Here is a 20,329-nt window from a genome sequence, read left to right as displayed (position 1 = left end):
TATTCACTTCGGTGTTGCTATCTTGAGGATTCCAGTGGGACCAGTTATTAAAAGGTATAGACAGAGCTGGTTTCATGGGTGTGGGACCTGTGCAGTCTCACAGGGCTCGGAAACACTTGGATTAATGCTCTGCTGTTTGGATTCTATCTTGGAATGCATCATAATCTTTGAATCTTTTTCGGAATCTCTAAACATTTTGCTCTGGGCCCAGCTAGTTCTGGGTACAGTTATTTCACAGTTGATAGTGTACAGTTTATTGTTCTTGGATACAAAGTTGCCAAATTTAAGCAGAGTAAGTTCATTTTAGTGGGAGATTTTGAGTTCGAAATTCATTGAAGATCTTGTCATCCCCACAGCTGACTGCTCATTTGTGGGTAGGATCACCAGTAGTTCCTCTCTTCAGAGTTCTAATAGTTTATCTTTTGTCGTTTTTATGGTGTGTTATGTTCTGCCTCTGTCTTGTTGAATGAAAACCCATTAATATCAGCTTTTTCAGAGGGAGTTTCTGAGATAAATAACACAGTACCGTTTGCACTAGTATGCTTTCCTGTGTTTTTCATGACTATATAGTTATTGTGAATATATGGATTTAAATTTGTGAAGATATAGATTAAAACAGTCCTCCATTTATGAATTGTAAGCTGTCAGCAGTGGTTTAAAATCAGGCATCAGCAGCATCTGGGGACTAGAGATGCAGAATTTCAGGCCTGAGCCCTGTTTTATTGAGTCAGAATCTGAGACTGTGTTTTATTTATTTATTTGTTTGTTTATTTATTTTTTAAAATTTTAGGACAGGGTTTCACTCTTGTTCAGGGCGGTATGCAGTGGTATGATCATGGCTCACTACAGCCTCAACCTCCCAGGCTCAGGTGATTCTCCCACCTCAGCCTCCTGAGTAGCTGGGACTATAGGTGTGTGCCGCCTGTTGCCCAGGCTGGTCTCAAACTCCTGGGCTCAAGCGTTCTGCCCATTTTGGCTTTCCAAAATGCTGAGATTAGAGACGTGAGCCACCATGCCCAGCCAAGACTGCGTTTTGACAAGGCACTAGGCTATTCACTGCTGTGCCTATGAAAGTTTGGGAAACTTTAAAGCTCACTGATTTTTCATTGTTGGGTATATTCATTGCCCTAGTAGCTTCTGTTTGCCTGAGTGTGCGTATGTTGGTGCCTGCATTTTCTAGCTGCTATTGTGGGTCTTTCTTATTGACTCTCTGCAACCTGTTTATTTGCTAAGGATACTGAGGCTTAGAGATGAAGTAGCTTTCCTGAGGCCTCAGGGCTAGTCAATAGTGGAGCTGGTGTTAGAATCCAGGTCTGTTAAGATTCTTAATAGTCCTAAAAGAGGTTGAAGGGATTTGTATATTTGATGAAAACAAAGCGTTGTAGGTGGTTCACATAAATTATCATTGGACCCTTACTGAATATACTAGCATTCTACTAGCAGTGCCTTGGCAAAGTTCACAGATAGACTGATGTTCTTGTTCCACCTCTTGTACATAATTTAGCCACTGTACCAGTTCCTAGTTCCTGTGTCAGAGACAGGGTGGCACCTTTTTCCAGAGAATGTCACTGCTTGAATACCTTGAATTCAAGGTACTTGGCCTCAGATTTTGAAAGGCTTTGATATCATGAAGGTATTTGAATAATTTTAGAGGGTCATTAAGTAAAGCAGTTGATCTGCGATGAATAGATTGACTCAACAAATGGATCCTTTGATCCTATTTTGTGTATATAAGATGGCAGTTTTCACTTGTCTTACATTACAGGAAGGTGGGGAACAGCAGACATTGTCCTCTGTGGCATAAAGTAACAGATGACTCCCCAGTGACCTGCTTTCTTAATCTTAGCCCTTTTGGAGAAAACTCCATTTTCAAACTGCTTAATCCAACTTACAAAAAAACTCTAGGATTTTGAAGAAAGATAGAGGGTAGTTTGGCTTTACTAAACTCTTTGCCCCACTAACTTTGGTGGAAGAAATTATCCTTAAATCCTATTTAAGCACGGTCATGTGCTGCATATATGACGGTGCTCCCATAAGGTTATAATGGGGCTGAAAAATTCCTGTCACCTAATTAATGACTGATATGAATGATTAGTTTGGGGAGATTCTTTAAGGTGATTTTGCTACTTCAGCTAAACAACATCTTAACATGGTAGTGTCTGTTCAGATACACAAATACTTAGCATTGTCACGACTACCTGTGTGTTTCAGTACACAGTAACATGCTGTGCAGGTTTATAGCCTAGCAGCAATAGGCTCTACCAGATAGTCCAGGTGTGTAGTAGGCTAGACTGTGTAGGTTTGTGTAAGTCACTCTATGATATTCACACAACGACCAAGTCACCTGATGAAGCATTTCTCAGTCTGTATCCCCGTCATTATTCATTGCATGGCTATGTAGTCTAGGTTGTGAATTTTAAAGGATATTTATGTTTACTAAAAACAAGTTGTTGAAGTTCTGACATTTTGGTTTTTCTGCGTATTTTAGAGTAGTTGTATTTTTAAAAGGACTCCATTTTACCCCAGGGCTCTGGCCAGTTGAACTTTGTAACTGTTACTTCATACCTGGCTTCTTCCTACTTGAAAGAGTACAAATAGAAGCGAAGGCCGAGCAGGGTGGCTTCTTTCTGCTTGAAAGAGTACAAATAGGAGTGAAGGCCGAGCAGGGATGACTCACTTACCAGTGCCATTTGTTCCCAGTCAGCTTGCTGTTTGGCTAAAAGGTAAAATATGTAATTTTTGCATAAGGAATTAGCTGTGGATATATCTTGGTTTTGAGTTTGTAGTATGTCCAGTACAAAGATGTATATTTCAAAGTGTTGTTCTCTGAAAAATGCTATTCTAACTCTGAATAGTGGGGAGCAAAAGGAATTAGTTGGCTGAGTGTGGTGGCTCACACCTGTAGTCCCAGCACTTTGAGAGGCCGAGGTGGTCGATTGCTTGAGGCCAGGAGATTGCTTGAGACCAGCCTGAGCAACATAGTGAGACCCTGTCTCTACAGAATTACAAAAAAAATTAGCCAGGTGTGGTGTTACAGGGCTATAGTCTCAGCTACTCTGGAGGCTGAGGTGGGAGGATCACCTGAGTCCAGGAGGCAGAGGTTGTAGAGAGCCAGGATAGTTGCTAAAGAACTCCTTTTCTTGTGTTTAAATCTCAAGTTTAAAATCAGTGTACTAAACCCACAAAGTCATGGCTGGGGAATTGGAGGACCTGATTCATGAGTTAGGCCACGCTGCAGGAGCACACAGGCTCTGCTACAGGAAGGTTGCTTCTGGCTCACTGGAACAGCATTGGCAGGAACTTAGAGCAGTAGGTGACTTTCTTCCATGTGGTGATTTGGGGACCAAGGCATGTTCCATGTTTTGGTTCTACCATCCCTCAGGGTCTTTTGGTCTTCAGCATTCAGCCAGATACAGGTGAAGGACCATGGGAGGTTTGATGGCTCCTGGCACAATGGAGGAAACTCTCATGTGGCCACACCTATATGGTGAGTGCCCCAGGAAGGGGAGAATGGAGATGGGTGACTGTCAGCACCTCACTGGGCAGGGTGCAAGGGCTGTGGGGTAGCCGTTGGGTGGATTCAGGAGACTGCAGAAAGCAAAGTGGGTGTTAGTGGGACTTTTATTTCCTCTGGAACAAAGGACACTACACTTTTCTGTGAAAGACTAGGTAGTAAATATTTTAGACTTTGTGGGCCTCAGATGGCCTCTATCATATATTCTTTTTTTTTTCTTAAAACAACCCTTAAAACATGTCAAAATCATTCATAGCTGGCAGGCTGTGAGCTGGATTTGGTTTGCCAACACCTCTTCTTACTTCATCACAACTAATTATCTCTCTTCTTTATAAACCCAGTATTAATGAGTTTCCTTTATAGTAAGGTTGAGATTTTGGAAGTCAGTTTTTACTTGAGGCAAATAAGTTGTATCTTGATTCATAATTCAGAAGTGTCATTTTATCTAGTTTTTGGACATAGCTTGTCACCTGATTGGTAAATGTATACCCTGTTTATTATTAGCTAAAAATAAGTGCTTGATATCAGATTCACTTTTTTTCTGATTTATTTCTTAGTATTTTTCATGCTTTGCCTTTAATACTAAGTATGGGGAATAGTAGTAAAAATATATTTTAAAAAAAGGTTTTGTGATTTTTAAGAACACAGAGGAGCATGAGCCGTATTACTCCACCGGAAGCATTGGTGAGTGGTGCTGGCATTGTTATTCCGTGCCCTCAGACAGCGAACGGTGGCGCTGGCGTTTTTATTCCGTGCCCTCAGACAGCGAACCACTTCTCTTCCTCTGTGGGAATGGAAACCCAACTTTTTCCCTCTTCCATTGAAGTTATCTTTTGTTATACTTTTGTCTTTTTTTCTACTTGTTAGTTGTATTAGTATAAAATGGCATAATAAAGTTATTTTGTTTACCATTTCCCACTCGTCTGAAAATCGCAAAAAGCATTTATTGCTAAGGTTTATATCCACTGACCTTTTCCCCAAAGTTCTTTTCCTGTTACTTGTATGTCGTCTTTGCCCTTATTTCTTTAATATTTGTGTTAGAAGTAGCTTGCTCTTATTTCCTTCACTGGCAGATGTGTTACATTGCCCACTGGGTGGCTTCTGTGGATGCCCCTACCCAGCCCTCGTCTTGAGCAGAGAAGTCCTGTTAGCTTAGGACCATAGTGGCTGCTGTCAGTGTGAGGAGTTGTGCTTCTCTAGCATGGTCTGTGATGTCATTTGGACATAATTATTAGACTAATCCAGTAGAGGAACAAGACAGCCCTGCCGCTGACTGTGGGCCACCGCTTTGTGTCATCCCACAGAGCTTTGTGCTGAATGTCAGTCCTCCACATTGACTCCTCTTGTAAGATGCTGTGTCCAGCCATCACAATGGCTGCCATCCTTAAATATGTCTTGGTCCTGTTGCTGCTAATTAATGTGAACTTGTCGCCATGTGTCCTTTAAAGCATTTAAAGGTTTTTTTTTTTTAAAAAAACAAGGAAGACTTTTGTAACACCCTTCACTTTTTATAATATTCCTATTTAAAACTTGTTCTTTTAAGGAGCTTTTGAAAGCTTCATTAAAACTGTGCTTGGCTGGGCACAGTAACTCATGCCTGTAATCCCAGCACTTGGGGAGGCTGAGGCAGGTGGATCACTTGAGGTTGGGAGTTTGAGACCAGCTTGGCCAACGTTATGAAACCCTGTCTCTACTAAAGATACAAAAAAAAAAAAAAAAAAAAAAATCAGCCGGGTGTGATGGCATGCTGTAATCCTAGCTACTTGGGAGGCTGAGGTAGGGATTACTTGAACCCGGGAGGCAGAGGTTGCAGTGAGCTGAGATCATGCCACTGTACTCCAGCCTGGGTGACAGAACAAGACTCTGTCTCACAAAAAAACTCTGCCTATATTTTAAATAATATGCTCTTATACTTAAGAATAAAATGTTCAGTGATCTCACTGCCTATCCTGTGAAGTGGATCTACTTTTTACAGAGCCTTGAGTAACCTGCCATGGTACAGAGTTTGTTTTCCTTCTTTTATTCCTGGATTGATCAGTGCTTATACTAGCAGTGTCAGTGATTTTGCCCTCTATGATCTCTATTTAAAAAAATTTTTTCTTTTTTTTGAGGCAGATGTTCATAAAAGCATAAAATCAGGATATATTCCTGCCTGATCTCCTAATGTGGGTGGGTTTTTTTTGTTGTGTTTTTTTGTTTTTTGTTTTTTTATGGAAATAGGGTCCTCACCCTGTTGCCCTGCTGGAGTATAGTAGCACAATCATGGTTTACTACAGCCTCAACCTCCTTAGTAGCTGGTACTACAGGAGTGTGCCACAATGCCTGGCTAATTTTTTGAATTTTTCTTTTTTCTTACAGACATGAGGTCTCACTATGTTGCATAGGCCGATCTTGAACTCCTAACCTCAAGTGATCCTCCCGCCTTGGTGCCTGCCAAAGTGCCGGGATTACAGGTGTGAGCCACTGTGCCCGGCCCAAATACATACTTCTAAAAATATGTGCTATGCGTGGATTACCATCTTCTGCGGCCTCCTTCCTTTTACCTAGGCTCTTGTAAATGGCATGTGGATAGTCATGCTTTTTTGGAGATAATGATAATGGGACACCTCACTAAGTGGGTAGTGAAGCTCCAGCTTATACATAGGTTTCGTTTAGGGGTTACAGAGAGTCAGTATGTATTACCAAACTCCGGTTTAGGAATTCCGCAGTGAGCATATAGACAGACAGGAAAGGTCTTTGAATGGTCTTCTACTGAGGTCTTTACTGTGATGCCATCATCCCGTCATGTATCTCAAAAGTGTCTTTTGAGATCATCCCATCATGAATGGCAGCCTTTAGATCATGTAGTGAGCCCTCTGTTTTATGTTTCCGTTTGTAACAAATAAGTACCTTTTTTAGCTCTATAATTTGAAGTAACAAACTCTGTTTTCCTTGTTGAGGAAGGATGGGCATGAAGCTGAGGAACGAATATGTATGTGGCGTAGTGATTGGGTTTCATTGTCATGTTTTGCTAGTAACCAGAGGAGAAGCAGTTTCTCTAACTCCTCGAGAATTAGTTTTCAGTTTTTAGTAGTATATTAAAAATGGCACAGATTTTACCAGTTTATTTCTTCAGGCTTTTGACTATGAAAGTACTGATTTGCAGTGATTATTTAGTTCTTTAGTCTTCTGAAGCCGTCTAGATATTTAGGCCTCACTGCTTATCACTTGTTGCTGAAGATATTCTGTCCTTCACCCTTAAGAAGAGAGTGACTTTTCTCTTTTCCCAGCATCACTTCTTAACAAAGTATGGATGAATTACTTTTGTAGGTTAAAATCGTCCCAAGTGTTAGCTTTGAGCATTTTCAAGTCAAAATTTTTTATCAATTAAAATATTTTCTTTTTTGAGAAGGAAAAAATTCTGCCAGTTATGCTTTAAAAAGTATTTTATAGGTTCAGTGTGAAGCTTATTTAACTTATGTGAGCGAAGTTGGCATTTTAGACTATAAAACTGAACTGAAATATGAATTATGGAAAATTAATTTGTAAAGTTGAAATTTTATGAAATACTTTCTGCATTTTGTTTAGACCAGCATGTTTTGGAAATTTGATCTTCACTCATCATCCCACATAGACACACTTCTAGAAAGAGAAGATGTAACACTGAAGGAGTTAATGGATGAGGAAGATGTTTTACAGGAATGTAAAGCTCAGAACCGCAAACTTATAGAGTTTCTGTTAAAAGCAGAATGTCTCGAAGATTTAGTCTCATTCATTATAGAAGAACCACCTCAAGACATGGATGAAAAGATCAGATACAAGTAAGACAATTCAATCTTCTCTCTAGAGTGGGACTAAAGTGAATTGGGGGTAGAATATACAGCTCTTGTTCAAGGATTCTCCAGTGTGACTGTCGCCATTTACAGAAGGGTAAGATAGTCAAGAATGACAGGCTCAGTGGAGCACAAAATCCATTCTAGCAGTAAGTCCAGGGAATCACAAGAGTTTAAAATGAGTGTTCTGAGTCTCATTCAAAGGTTTTCTGGAAAGGCAGCGTGCTTTGTAAACAATGACAAATGTCTCAAAAATAGTAAGATGATTAAAATATTTACTTTACAAATAGGAAGATGGACATTATGTGACTACGCAAAATCGCACAGCAAATCTAAGTCAGAACTTGGGGTTACTGAGAGCATTGCTTATACAATACATTCTGACCTTTTATCAGCTGAAAATAAAGGAATGGGTATTAGCGAACATCAGTGTAGCTGGTCACACCATGGGTAACTACAGTGGATTTTGTCTGCTAGTTTAATCTGCTTATAAAGAGAACGACAGTACAGTGAGACTCCATTATTACCATCACTATAACACTTTTTATACAAACCCCTGGAAACTCCATAGGTATGTAAAGTATTGGGGCTTCAGTTAATTATTTCTCCATATCCAACTCTATTGAAATATTTGGCTCTTTTCCCCCCAGAAGATAGAGTAACTTCAGAAACAAAAATTGATGCATTACATAAACTTAATGGAATAGGAAGAATTAGGCTTTTAGTAGTGTCTCTCTTGCCATTTCTCCCTCAGTTTCCCTTTCTTTTCAGACATCTTTTCCTTTCTTCTTGGGGAGAAATGTGTTGTTGGGGAAATAATACTTATTAACGCTTTCAAGTTGCTAGTGGCTTAGGTCTTCAAAGATGCAATGTTCTCTGCCAACCATTAACATTGACACCTAGCATTTAGTGAAAGCCTTCACTCAGAGATTAGTGTCTTAAAAAAGAGGAGGAAAGGCCGGACGCGGTGGTTCATGCCTGTAATCCCAGCACTGTGGGAGGCTGAGGCGGGTAGATCACGTGAGGTCAGTAGTTCGAGACCAACCTGGCCAACATGGTGAAACCCTGAGTCTACTAAAACTACAAAAATTAGCTGGGCCTGTTGGCAGGCGCCTGTAATCCCAGCTACTCAGGAGACTGAGGCAGGAGAATCACTTGAACCCGGGAGGCCGTGGCAGACATGCTAATGTGCTCTCATCCCCCAAACGATAGACACTTTGCTACTTGGAATTCCCTTCACAGTGAACTAGTGTATGGGTGGTGCTACTTGAATTGGGGCTCATCCGTGTAGGAGGGGTGTGATATGCATCAGAGAGCACAGGTTTTGGATCCGCCCCTTCAGAGGAGTATAACCCTCTTCTCTTCCAATCTCTGAGAGCTTGGGCAGGGAGCTTACCCTTCTTGGGTCTGTTTCCTCACATGCTGAGTGAGGCTAGTGATGTTTTAATCATTGAAGAGTAGGCATGCCTTCTATGAAGGGCTTACTTTCTCCAAAAGAAATAGTGGCCCCTCCCACCCATTATAACTGTGTGGCACTTGTATTGTGTTGCTTTGCCAGTGTTTTTGCCTTTGAGGTTGCAAGAACAAATGCGCCTCCTCTGGACACAGCCTTCTGCATGGTACCATTTTGAAGGAGCACCACTTGAGTTGGATAGGCCAGTACTCTGCCATGCTTCTGGCCTGAGCAGAGTCACCACCTGTGTGTAATGTACCTTGGATGATGCCACAGCTAGATGAGCATAGAGGGGTTTTTCAGCTGGGATCTGAAAGTGTTTTAGGGTTATGGTTGACTACAGTCATTTAAGGAAGTTTAGACTGGGATTGTGTAGTTTTGGGATGAAAGAGTAATTGCTGTATTGGGGTAAACCAGACTAAAAAGCCCACCAATAGTTTGTCAGGTAAGACCTCTGGAGAAAAATGGAGCATGACGAGACAGGGAATGCTGAAGGTGGTGGAGTGGGCAGAGGAGCTCAGGGAAGGCCTAATTAAGATAGTGCCGTCTCGTCAGAGCCATGCAGGAATTAAGGGGGTTGCCAAGTGGGTACTTAAAACAAGGAACATCCAGGCAGAGGGAACAGCAAGTATGGAAGCCCTAATGTGCTCGTGTGCGTGGTGTACCCCAAGAACATGTGGGCAGCCAGCGAAGGGGCAGCATTGTAAATGAGGGAAAATGGAAGGTGGGAGAGTTGGGGTGAAGTTGGAGCACCTCTAGAGACAGGCCATACATGGCCTGGTAGGCTCAGCCAGGATGCTTGCTATACTTGGGACAAGATGGGAAGCCACCAGAGGGTTTTGAGCAAGTATGTGCCGTAGTCTGACTTTGTTCCCAGGAGTGCTGTGCCTGCTCTGTGGTTAGGGACTGTAGGAGGACAGAAGTGGAAGTACAGTTGGCTGCAGTGATCAGCAGAGAATAATAAGATCTTAGTGGACCTGATTGGTGAGAAGCAGTCAGATTCCCGGAGGCACTAGATGAAGTTAGAACTCAAGGGGTTTCCTGTAGGTATGGAATGGGAGATAAAGTGTCAAGAGTGACTATGAGGATTTTGGCCTGGGCAGTTGAGAGGATGGAGTGGCTTTATGGCAGTGAAGAAAGATTGCAGAGGGAAAGGGCAGGAGTTTGGGTCTGGCCCTGTCACATTTGAAATGCCTGTTAGACATGAGGCAGAGATGAGGCCTAGCAGCAGGTAGACGGAGGACATGTAAAGCCACGAGGCTGAATGAGATTGCCGGCGGAGCTGATGGAGCTGGAAGAAAGCTTCTGAAACTGGAGATGGGTAGTATGGACTGGCCAGGGTTCCACTGAAGGATGGATGAGTGACTGGATGCAAGAGGAGAACCTGGGGGCCGCTACCCTGGAAACCAGGGTAAAGTCTGGCTTCAGGAAGGAGAGGGGGACAGTGGGTTAGGGGTACTGCTCATAAAAAACCACTCGGTTTGTAACGTGGAGATCATGGGCCCCATCAGTGCAGGTTCTTTAGAGGGGCCCGGGTAAAAGCCTGGAGACAAGCAGAGACAATTCTTTTTAAGTGATTTCCTGTAACAGGAGCAGAAAGGAAGTGGTAGGTCGAGGCAGATGTGGAGTCAGGGGCGGTGTGCGGTTTTGTTTTTTCCTAAATGGAAGTGATGGCCTGTGAGAATGTTGCAGCACAGAGGAAGCACAGCCAGTGTGAGGGAGCAGGCCACTGAGCTATGCGTTGTGCTGGGTGGGTGGGGGTGGGAGCATGTGGTCCAGAGCACACATGCAGGATGACCTCAGGAGCACAGGCTGCTCCCCTGGAGCAGGGAGGAAGCACCCAGGTGTAGGTCGGGATGTGGTAGGGCTGGGACCTCTTCTGATTGCCTCCTCTGTGTTCTCAGGCAAAGGAAGTGAGATCAGAGCCTGTGGAGGAGGAGGGGCCTTGCTGAGGGTGGAGTGGAGGCATCTTCGGGTGCTTGGGAAGCTGCTGTCCCCACCCTTTTTTTTTTTTTTTTTTTTTTTTTTTAAAAGGCAGAGTCTTGCTCTGTCGCCCAGGCTGGAGTGTAGTGGCACAGTCACAGCTGGCTGCAACCTCCGCCCCTCATGTTCAAGTGTTTCCTGTGCCTCAGCCTCCTGAATAGCTGAGACTACAGGCATGTACCACCATACCTGGTAAATGTTTGTGTTTTTAGTAGAGATGGGGTTTTGCCATATTGGCCAGGCTGGTCTTGAACTCCTGACCTCAGGTGATCCACCTGTCTTGGCCTCCCAAAGTACTGGGACTGTTGGTGTGAGCCACTGCACTCGGCCTTGAGAAGCTTCTTGAATGTTAAGGAGGGAGGGAAGGAGAATAGCCCCAGCCTGTGTGGAGCCAGAACTCTGAGCTTTTTGTGTAATGGCTAACATTATGCATGCTTCTTGAGTTAGGTCATAACACCCAGTCACCTAAAAAAGTGAACAAATTTTAAAGTTGCTCATCTGGACTTTGTCAGAGTTTGGAGAAAACACTCATGCATTTGATTCACAGCCAGGAGTCCGCTGCCTTTCACTGAGTCCTCTATTTGTCAGCAGTTTCCACATTAAGACAGTTGAGTGAGTGCATCTCCCCAACCTACCCTAGCAGCATTCTGCCATTTTATAGTGAAAATAAAGAGGAATGAAAACAGCTGTCATTTTTTAAACACTTATTTACTTTATGCCAGGCCCTCTTCCCAGCCTTTTTTACTCCTCTCCTCCATAAGATAAGGACAATAGTCCTTAATCTTACTAACTTGGAAACTGAGGCCCAGAGAGGTTAAGTAACTTGCCCAAGGTTATACAGCATGTAAGTGGTAGAGGCTGGTTTTGAACTTAGCTACTGTGACTCTAGTTGCTGCACCTGTAACCACTGTATCAGCCCACTCCTGGAATAATGGGTACTTTACAGGGGTTTATATTCTGGCATCTTGAAGCCCATGCTATGTAAATTGAGAGAGACTTTACTTCCCAAAGACCCATACATCTGCCAGGTCTGTTTTTTTTCCTTTTCTGTTTTCTTTATACAAAGGCTCATTTCAGGACCTTCTCATACTCTTCTGTCTTTAGGCCTCACATCAGAGCCTGTCAAGTGCTGCAGCTTTCTGGTTCATCACCAGTGGTCTTTTTGTGCCAGGGTCTTGCTGCAGGCAGCACTTGCTTGCCTTGGATGCCCCAGGTGTGTCCTATATGTGTCTCTCCCGCCCCAGTCTTCCCTGGTTTCTTTTGTTGTGCAGCCACGTTTGGCTATTTTGCCATCTCCCTGTCTTGCTCAGCCTTTGAGCTTGCCACTCCTGATGACTGATTGGGGCACTGGGTCCTGGCTATTTAGCAGGGAGGAGTGTAAGAGCAGAGTAATCCTGGGTCAGCTAGAGTGTCGTCTGGATAGGCTCAACGTCTCTGTTGTTACTAGTGAAAACAGACACGAGATTGTGGTAGAAGGAGTAAGTGGAGAAAATGGACCTGCTGCCTGTTTATGGAGGGTCAGTGGTCTAGTCGTCAGAGGCAAGCATGCTTTAGGGGTCGAGGGGGTGCAGGTATTTCTAAAGCTGTGGGATCTGTAGAAGAGCCTGTGTGGGTCCATCTAGAGCAGGTGTCATGTTCTTAGCTGTGGGCCTGTATCCTACAGGAGAGAGAGCATGGTGAAGACTGACAGTGGACTGACTTTGTGTCTGTGCTAATCTCCAGATACTGGAAGGCTGATGTGGAGAGCACTAGTTTTGTTTTGTTTTGGTTTTGACACAAGGTCTCACTCTTGTCCAGGCTGGAGTGCAACAGTTATAGCTCATGGTAGCCTCAAACTTGTGGGCTCAAGTGATCCTCTAATCTCAGCCTCCTAAATAGCTAGGACTACATTATTTTGGTATACTGCTTCCTGCATTGGCAGCCTAGGCTGATGTCCTCTTCCCTGCTTCATTATAGTAGGATGCTTACTCTCTTAAGATGTGATATAGACTGAAAACAACTTCGTAGTACCATTTGCAACCCATCTAAAGATAAAGGCTGGTCCAGGTCCCTACAGAGTGTCTTAAGTCATTACCAGGTGCTGTGTGCAGTGCAATTTCCTGGAAACCAGTGTGCTCCACAGTTGTCCGCAAGCTATGCTGCTTCCCATGCCAGAGGAGGCTGTAGCCCGACAGCTCGCACCTCCAGCCGCTTTTCTCGCTGATTGTGGAGAAGGCCCGGGCCCTGCGGCATGACCTCCCTGGGCTCCAGAGTACTAGGTGTGCTCTAGTTTCTTCAGGGAAAATGTATTCTTATTAAAGCTTGGTTTAAAAACAATTTTTTAGATAGTAGAAAATTTATTTTAGTCTGGAGGTTGGTTGAACAGAATGAATTGAAATGATTTCCTGATTCCCAGTAAATGATTTTATTGTTCTCACAAAATCTCGGGAAGCCTTTCTGATTTGTGTTTATCTTTATATAATTAAACTGTTAATAAAGATGATGATGTAAGTATCCTGTTCTTCTAGGTATCCAAATATATCTTGTGAGTTGCTCACTTCTGATGTCTCCCAGATGAATGATAGACTGGGAGAAGATGAATCCTTGCTAATGAAATTATATAGCTTCCTCCTAAACGATTCCCCTTTGAACCCACTACTTGCCAGTTTCTTCAGCAAGGTGCTAAGTATTCTTATCAGCAGAAAACCAGAACAGGTAAATATGATTTTCCAAAAGGTAAGTATTAGGCTGATCATCCCCTTGAGGTGATCCCCCAGTCACTGTTGCTTTAGAGTTCTAAGAGAATGTATTTTAAACCTTAAACATTCTAAGCACTCACATACTATTTATACATTGACGAATATTTCTAATATGGTATAATCTCAAATTTCACGTAATTTGTTAGCATACTTTGGTTTCCTCTTTTGACAAGTGGGTAGAAGATGAGAATATTGGGTACCCATTTGTGAAGACAGGGCTTAACTAAGATGGCAAGTGTAATAACTAAGCCATTGAATATGTCAACAAACAATTGCTTTGTTTTGTTTTTCCCCTATTGATGATCACAGATGAAGCTTAAACCAAAAACCTTTCCCACAAATGTAATTGGTGATTGGTTTGTACTACTGGTGATTCTGTTTTGATTCTACTCAAAACTGCTCCAGTGTCAGGCTTGAGACATCTGAGTGTATAGACTGCTGTATACATTTGTAGCTCTGCTGTTCATATCCAGTGTGGTTTGACAAAAACTTCACTTGGTTCTTTAAGTGTGGCCCCTGAAGCAGCAGCACCGCAGTAGAGAATTTTGTTAGAAATGTAAGTTCTCGAGCCCTATTCCACACCTGCTGAATCAGAAACTCTGAGGGGTGGGCCCTACAATCTGGGTTTTAGCAAGCCTTCAGCTAACTCTCATGCATGCTGACATTTGAGAACCTCTGCTTTAGTGGATATTGTTGTGAAAAAGGATCTGCTTATCTGGAGATTTTAGTCATTTTATGGAAATAGGCACCCAGGGAACAACTAGAGCTTCAGATATTCAAGTATAAACTATAGCAGATTTGCCAGAATTGCGACAAGTATGGGTGTGATGATACGGGGTAGAAGTGGTCAAACCAGTTGGTCCTGCCATCCTTCATGATAGAAAATGGCTCTGGGTGACCCATTCTTGCTCTCAGCACTTGTGGAAGGACTGGAGCTATTTTCGGCCCAGTGTGTCCTGTCCTATGCCAAGGTAAAGTGGATACATGTTTTATTTTAGAAAGAGATACCATTCTTTCTTTCACTTAATGGAGTAGGATAAGCTTCCTAAGTTGATTGGAAATAAGATTCTTTTCACTTTGGTAATAATCCCCAAATCATGATTACTCTAATGTAGATTGTCTGTTTTTTCTGCCTTCTAGTTAGAAATACAAGAACTGCTGGCTGTTTTAGGAGAGTGGAAGCCAACCTGTCACCCTGATATTACCAGGCAGTTCTCAGGGCTGGTTGTTACAGCCATTATCCAGACGTTGTGCTTCATTGTGCTTTTTCTCCTCACTTCTGTGCTGTTGGGACCCAAGTTTGCAAGCCCCGATTTTCAGTGTACACATAAAGAGAGAGAATACACTTAAAACTTTATGGGGCCTTGAGTATTTTGTATTAGACGTCAGAGTCCGACCCGACATTCTATGTGTGTAGAGATGATGGCACCTGCCAGTTACATTCTGGGACAAGAGCCCCTCGGCCTTTTGCTTGTTACACTTCCCTGTCACGACTGTATGAATGATAGCAAGAAGATTCAGTGGCTGTGGGTTAAGATCAAACCTGGCATTTCTCTATCCTTTGCAGATTAGGAGTGTAAATAAAGGTTTTCTGTTATGTGATAGTATTAGTAGGGATCTATGCAACTGTAAGGAAGGACAAAAATTGAGACTCAACTGGCTTAACCAGTAAAGGCGTTTGTTAGCTCATGGAACAGAAAGTCGGGTAGTGGGGCATCTTCAGTGCTGCATGAGTCAGCACCCCAGTGGGGTCATCTGGGCCACAGGTCCCTGTTGTCAGTGCTGTACTGTCCACCACACTAGCTCGGGTTTGTTCCTTTGGGCTTCAGGTCTGGTGTTTCTGGCACTGAATTATGGAATACTTGGTCACATGTGACTTTTTACATCCTTTCTCCTGTCCTTTTAAAAACTATTGTGGGACCCAATTGTGAGTGAATTATTTATGTGTCATGTCATTTCTTGAAGTTTTATGTCATAATGCTTGACCTCATTGTCTAGAGAAGCAATGTGTGTTGGTTAATCCTGTATTTATACTTAATTGTATGAAGCAGTTTTAGTTGTCATCTCTGGCTATTAGACTTCATATGACCTAATGGAAAGATTGTGGCTTTTGTGGCATACAAATCCAAGTTTAAATCCCAGGCAGCCACCTTTTTGCTCTGGAAGATACTTTCTGAGCCTTGGTTTCCTCATCTCTAATGGGGTGTGGGGGTGGGAGTGAGTTATTCAACCCCCCCCCCCCCCCACGTCCCAGGGCTTTTGAGAAATTTCAGTGAGATCCTGTTATAGCAGCTGCCACACTCCCCCTGGGACTCGCAGAGGGTTTGGGAATAGATGACACGTGCACATGAACAGAGGCAGAGGCACCGAGGCTGCATGGGACACGGGGATGTGTGGGACAGAGTCATCTCCCTGGTCTCCCAGAGCAGAAGAGGCCAGCAACAGGGGCCTGATTTCCGTGGCTATTCTCACGTTCCTTCAGGGCAGCTCTCTGCCTCTCCACCAGCTGCCCTTCTTGTGCTAAGCTATTGGAGTGAATTGGTGAAGTCAAAATCCAAGGCGATGTTTGTGTAGCCAGGTGAGTTAGTTACTTTGACTGGAGTAGAAATGTTTGTTTGGAAATTTTTTTCTCATACTTGTTAAGGTCCAATTAGGATTTTGAATATTATTCATTTTGGTGCAGAATCTTAACAGACTTGCTTTATGTTCATAAACTGTAAAATGGTATATTCTCTTGCTCTTTATAGGGATATTAAATTTTTGATCCCCATTCTTTGAGAATGAATAATGGAAGTGAATAGAAATAAAAGATTCTGTTAAGTTGTATTTGTATTAATGGACATGTGCTAATTTAGGGGTTTTTTTTCCAAGGGGTTTTTGAGTATTGTAACTATCAGCCAGGCTTTCCAATTTGATATCTTGTTGCTAATTCAGGATTTGCCATTTCTCAACCTAAAGTAGTGATGAAATTGGGAGGAGTAGGGGTTGGGACTTAAAAGGTAAAGTTTATAGTTTCCAAGTTACATGTCTTTCAGTTTCTGATCTGTTCTTCTCTAGATTGTGGATTTCTTAAAGAAGAAGCATGATTTTGTAGACCTTATTATAAAGCACATAGGAACTTCTGCTATCATGGATTTGTTGCTCAGGCTCCTGACATGTATTGAACCTCCACAGCCCAGGCAAGATGTACTGAATGTGAGTAGAATTCTGACCTGCTGTTGACTGGGGTTCGGGTGCTGGCATGTGAAGCCCACCAGGCTGCTGTGTGCTGGGAGGGATTGCATGGGATTAGGGTACTTGGTAGCAGAGAGTTGTCTGGGGAGCAGGTAACAGGGTGGGGGAGAAAGGTGGTTCCAAGATAGGAAGAGATCCAGATTTTGCAGAGCTAGAATTTCAGATGGGCATATCCGTAGGTGTGTGGAATATTTTGTTGTGAGTGTTTTTTCCTTTTTGCTGGTTTGCTTTTTATGGGGGTGGCGAGACATTATGGGTTGAGCATTTGTCTTAAATCTGGGCCTGATGGTAAAAGCAGAAATGAGAGGGTTGGGAGCTCGAAGTCCCATATGAGTATGTTGTGAGGCCACACTCTTCAGGGCCACCTCTGAAGGTCAAAACGGAGAGGTGTTGATAACATCCAGTGATTCAGGCTTCAGAAGTAATTCTCTTCTCATGGGTACCTAGGAACAAAGGATAAGGAGAACAGAGTTTACTTTGAGAAGGACATATTTTAAAATGTAGACAAATGGTGATTTTTAGGATGTGTGCCTCCTGAATAGATGTCTTAGGTGGAATTTGGGTGGGAAGGAGGGGAGGGTGTGAGTAACTTGAAAATAAGGTTTCTCCCAGGCTCCCATCTCTGCCTTCTCTTCTTGTCTTTTGTGTCTTCTCCTCTTCCTTTCTTTTTTGAGTTGGAAGTCTCACTCTGTCACCCAGGCTGGAGTGCAGTGGCATGATCTCGGCTCACTGCAACCTCCGCCTCCCAGGTTCAAGCAGTTCTCCTGTTTCAGTCTCCTGAGTAGCTGGGATTACAGGTGTCTGCCACCACACCTGGCTAATTTTTGTATTTTTAGTAGAGACAGGGTTTCACCATGTTGGCCAGGCTGGTCTCCAACTCCTGACCTCAGGTGATCCGCCCTCCTCGGCCTCCCAAAGTGCTGGAATTACAGGTGTGAGCCACCGCGCCTGGTCCCTCTCCCTTTCTTTCCTTTCTCGGAAGCTTTGCGAACCATGCTTCAGTCTATCTGTCTTTAATACTAACCTGCAACCTTAGAACTTAACTCATTTCTTTGGAAATGAGTTTTGTTGAAAATGCTAGTTATTATTTAAGACCTCAAGGACTAGAAGGAGGGCCTATGAGGAGGAAGGTCTTTCAGGTGGTGCCCAGGGCAGGGCATGTTCCACTGAGGTAGGGAGGTGTGCCAGGTGTGCATTTATGTGATGGGGTCAGGGCTGGGTTTGTTGGTGACCCAGGCACTGTGATCACTGTGAGTAAACAGCTGGGTGTATCTAGTGGATGTCCTGGGACTTGTCTCTTGGCAGGGACCTTAAATTGGGACACCTGTCCTTTTGGGTGTGTCTTTGTAGATGTATCTTTTCTCAAAAGAGGTTGAGGATTCTGGGAAAGACTGTTAAGGATAGGGAGGAGGGTGTCACCTTTATATTGGGATTATCGTAGGGAGAGATTTATTCAGGATGGTTTGCAGGAACCAGTTTATTCCTTTGGTTGCTTCTGGGTTGAAGTTTAGGACCTGTCTGGTTTCCAAAGGAATCAGTGTGTTTGTGGAGAGAGCGAGCGACAGGAGGTTGATAAAGGTGTAGGTCGGGGAAAGGTTAGTTAGAAACCCCTGAATGTCTTATTTTGATTTTGTGGATCCATGGTTGAGGATGACTACAGAAATGGGCTTGGAATGTAGGTTCCTATGAATAGCTGTGGAAACAGTAGGGGTCTGGGACTGATGAGTTCACTGCCTGGAAAGTTTCCTGGTTTCTCCTGTAGTGGTCAGGAATGCCCCGCCCCTCACACAGATGTTTACTCTCCTCTGTTTCAGGACATTATTGCTCAAAGAGTGGTCCCAGACATCATTTGTGAGCTTGTTAGAAATCTGTAGTCTCAGGTCTCTTCCTTGGCCTTCTGAATCAGAATATGCATTTTAACAAGATTCTTGGAGAATTTGTGTGCACATTTTAAAACAGATCTTAAAATATAAAGTTGGACCTCTACCTCTGTGGTGCCTACCTAATAGCTTCACATTTTCCTTTAATTGGTGTTTTCATTGAGCAGCCAGAGACAGTGTCAGGGTTTCTTCTCTGTTCCTTAAGCAAATTGTGTTTGATTTCTGCCCCTGCTGCCCGCCCTAGTCTCCTTTAGCCGTATTTTCTAGGTAGTGAGCTGCCTTGTTGATGATGGTTTTCGGCTCCTGATGGCATGAATGTTAAGCCAGATGATTTTTCCTTTATTTTTTTCTGAATTTGGATCCCTTTCATGTTTTCATTCACTGTAGCATTTCATACATGGATTAAAAGGAGATGGCCATAGCTCTTTGCCAGCACATGACAGGGCGGATAAACTCTACCTCTGTGCTTCCTCAGGCCCCCACGTTTTCTGCAGTGGGTTTGGTTTTGTAATCTAAAAGTCCCTTTTGTTCATCCTGTGTTTTTCTTAACCCAGAGACTTGGTGCTAAATATTGCTCTTTTCAATCTTTCTGAAGCTTGGAGTGAACATGCTCTTAAAGAAAATGTATAAGTTCCATCCTTCTTAATCTCCCAGTCCTCTCTTAAGAACCAACCTACAAACCCTTTTAGTCCTAAATGTTTGGGAGTGACCTTATGGCTAAGAAGCTGATGTATAGAATTTTAGTGTGTGGGTATTGTAATTTGGGGAGTTTTTGGTACTGTTGGCCATTGTTAAAACAATATATTCACTGGCATTTTCCTTGGGGGACTTTTAATTTTCTGTAGTGTTCAAAGTCCAGAGAAACCTGTAACATTCTACTTAAAATGTGATGGATATTTCCAAGTATGTTAATCTACATTGGGGCTTGAACAAGAGCCACTCATTGCTATGATTACTTCTACAATGTGTTTTACAGTGGTTAAATGAGGAGAAAATTATCCAGAGGCTTGTGGAAATAGTTCATCCATCGCAAGAAGAAGATGTAAGTTCACTTGTGTGACTGTAAACTTGATTAGAAAAAAAAAGAACTGTTTATTGAGCACAGAGCATACTTACATTAAATGTGAACATGATCAGAGCGTAGAGGGAAAGTAGCAATCTATTGTTCTTAAAGTTGATACTTTTCTAAACTGTATTACATTTTGCCAATACCCAGAAAATTTCCAGAAATGTACAACAGCAGGCCCTTGTTACAGCACCATCTCCTTTCTAGAACCGGGATTTCATGCCGAACCAGCTGGCTTTTGTTACAAACCTCCTTTGTTCATGCTCCTTTTTACTTTTTTTTTTCCCCCTTTGAGATGGAGTCTCACTCTGTCACCCAGGCTGGAATGCGGTGGCGCGATCTCGGCTCACTGCAACCTCCACCTCCCAGGTTCAAGCAGTTCTCTGCCTCAGCTTCCCGAGTAGCTGGGATTACAAGTGCCTGTCACCACGCCCGGCTAATTTTTGTATTTTTAGTAGAGACCGGGGTTTCATCATCTTGTGCAGGCTGGTCTTGAACTCCTGACCTTGTGATCCACCAGCCTTGGCCTCCCAAAGTGCTGGGATTACAGCCATGAGCCACTGCGCCTGGCCTCCTTTTTATTTTTATACCCATCTGTAGCAGTTGATGTGACCACATTTGCATTTGTTTTATCCAGTCTGGTTACAGC

At 43.1% G+C, this 20,329-nt stretch overlaps 1 protein-coding gene across 24 annotated transcripts in view; it reads left to right on the top strand.

The window, feature by feature from the left end:
- The window catches only part of PPP6R3 (protein phosphatase 6 regulatory subunit 3), a 155,863-nt gene that overhangs the window by 67,093 nt on the left and 68,441 nt on the right, over positions 1 to 20,329 (top strand). For 20 of the 24 annotated variants that reach the window (XM_007960181.3, XM_037998923.2, XM_037998921.2 and 17 more), the window contains 4 exons: positions 7,082 to 7,314; positions 13,270 to 13,456; positions 16,558 to 16,695; positions 19,591 to 19,656. In XM_007960181.3, the coding sequence (XP_007958372.2) occupies positions 7,088 to 7,314; positions 13,270 to 13,456; positions 16,558 to 16,695; positions 19,591 to 19,656 (618 nt within the window). In that variant the 5' untranslated portion in view covers positions 7,082 to 7,087. Of the gene's footprint in view, positions 1 to 5,872; positions 5,968 to 7,081; positions 7,315 to 13,269; positions 13,457 to 16,557; positions 16,696 to 19,590; positions 19,657 to 20,329 lie in introns of all 24 variants that reach the window. The other 4 variants (XM_073010500.1, XM_073010462.1, XM_037998925.2 and 1 more) reach the window with 2 other exon arrangements.

Source organism: Chlorocebus sabaeus, chromosome 1 (genome assembly GCF_047675955.1).
Source record: "Chlorocebus sabaeus isolate Y175 chromosome 1, mChlSab1.0.hap1, whole genome shotgun sequence".
NCBI classification, from domain to species: domain Eukaryota; kingdom Metazoa; phylum Chordata; class Mammalia; order Primates; family Cercopithecidae; genus Chlorocebus; species Chlorocebus sabaeus.
The sequence above is the reverse complement of the archived record's forward strand: the minus strand, read 5'-3'. Positions and strand labels throughout refer to the sequence as shown.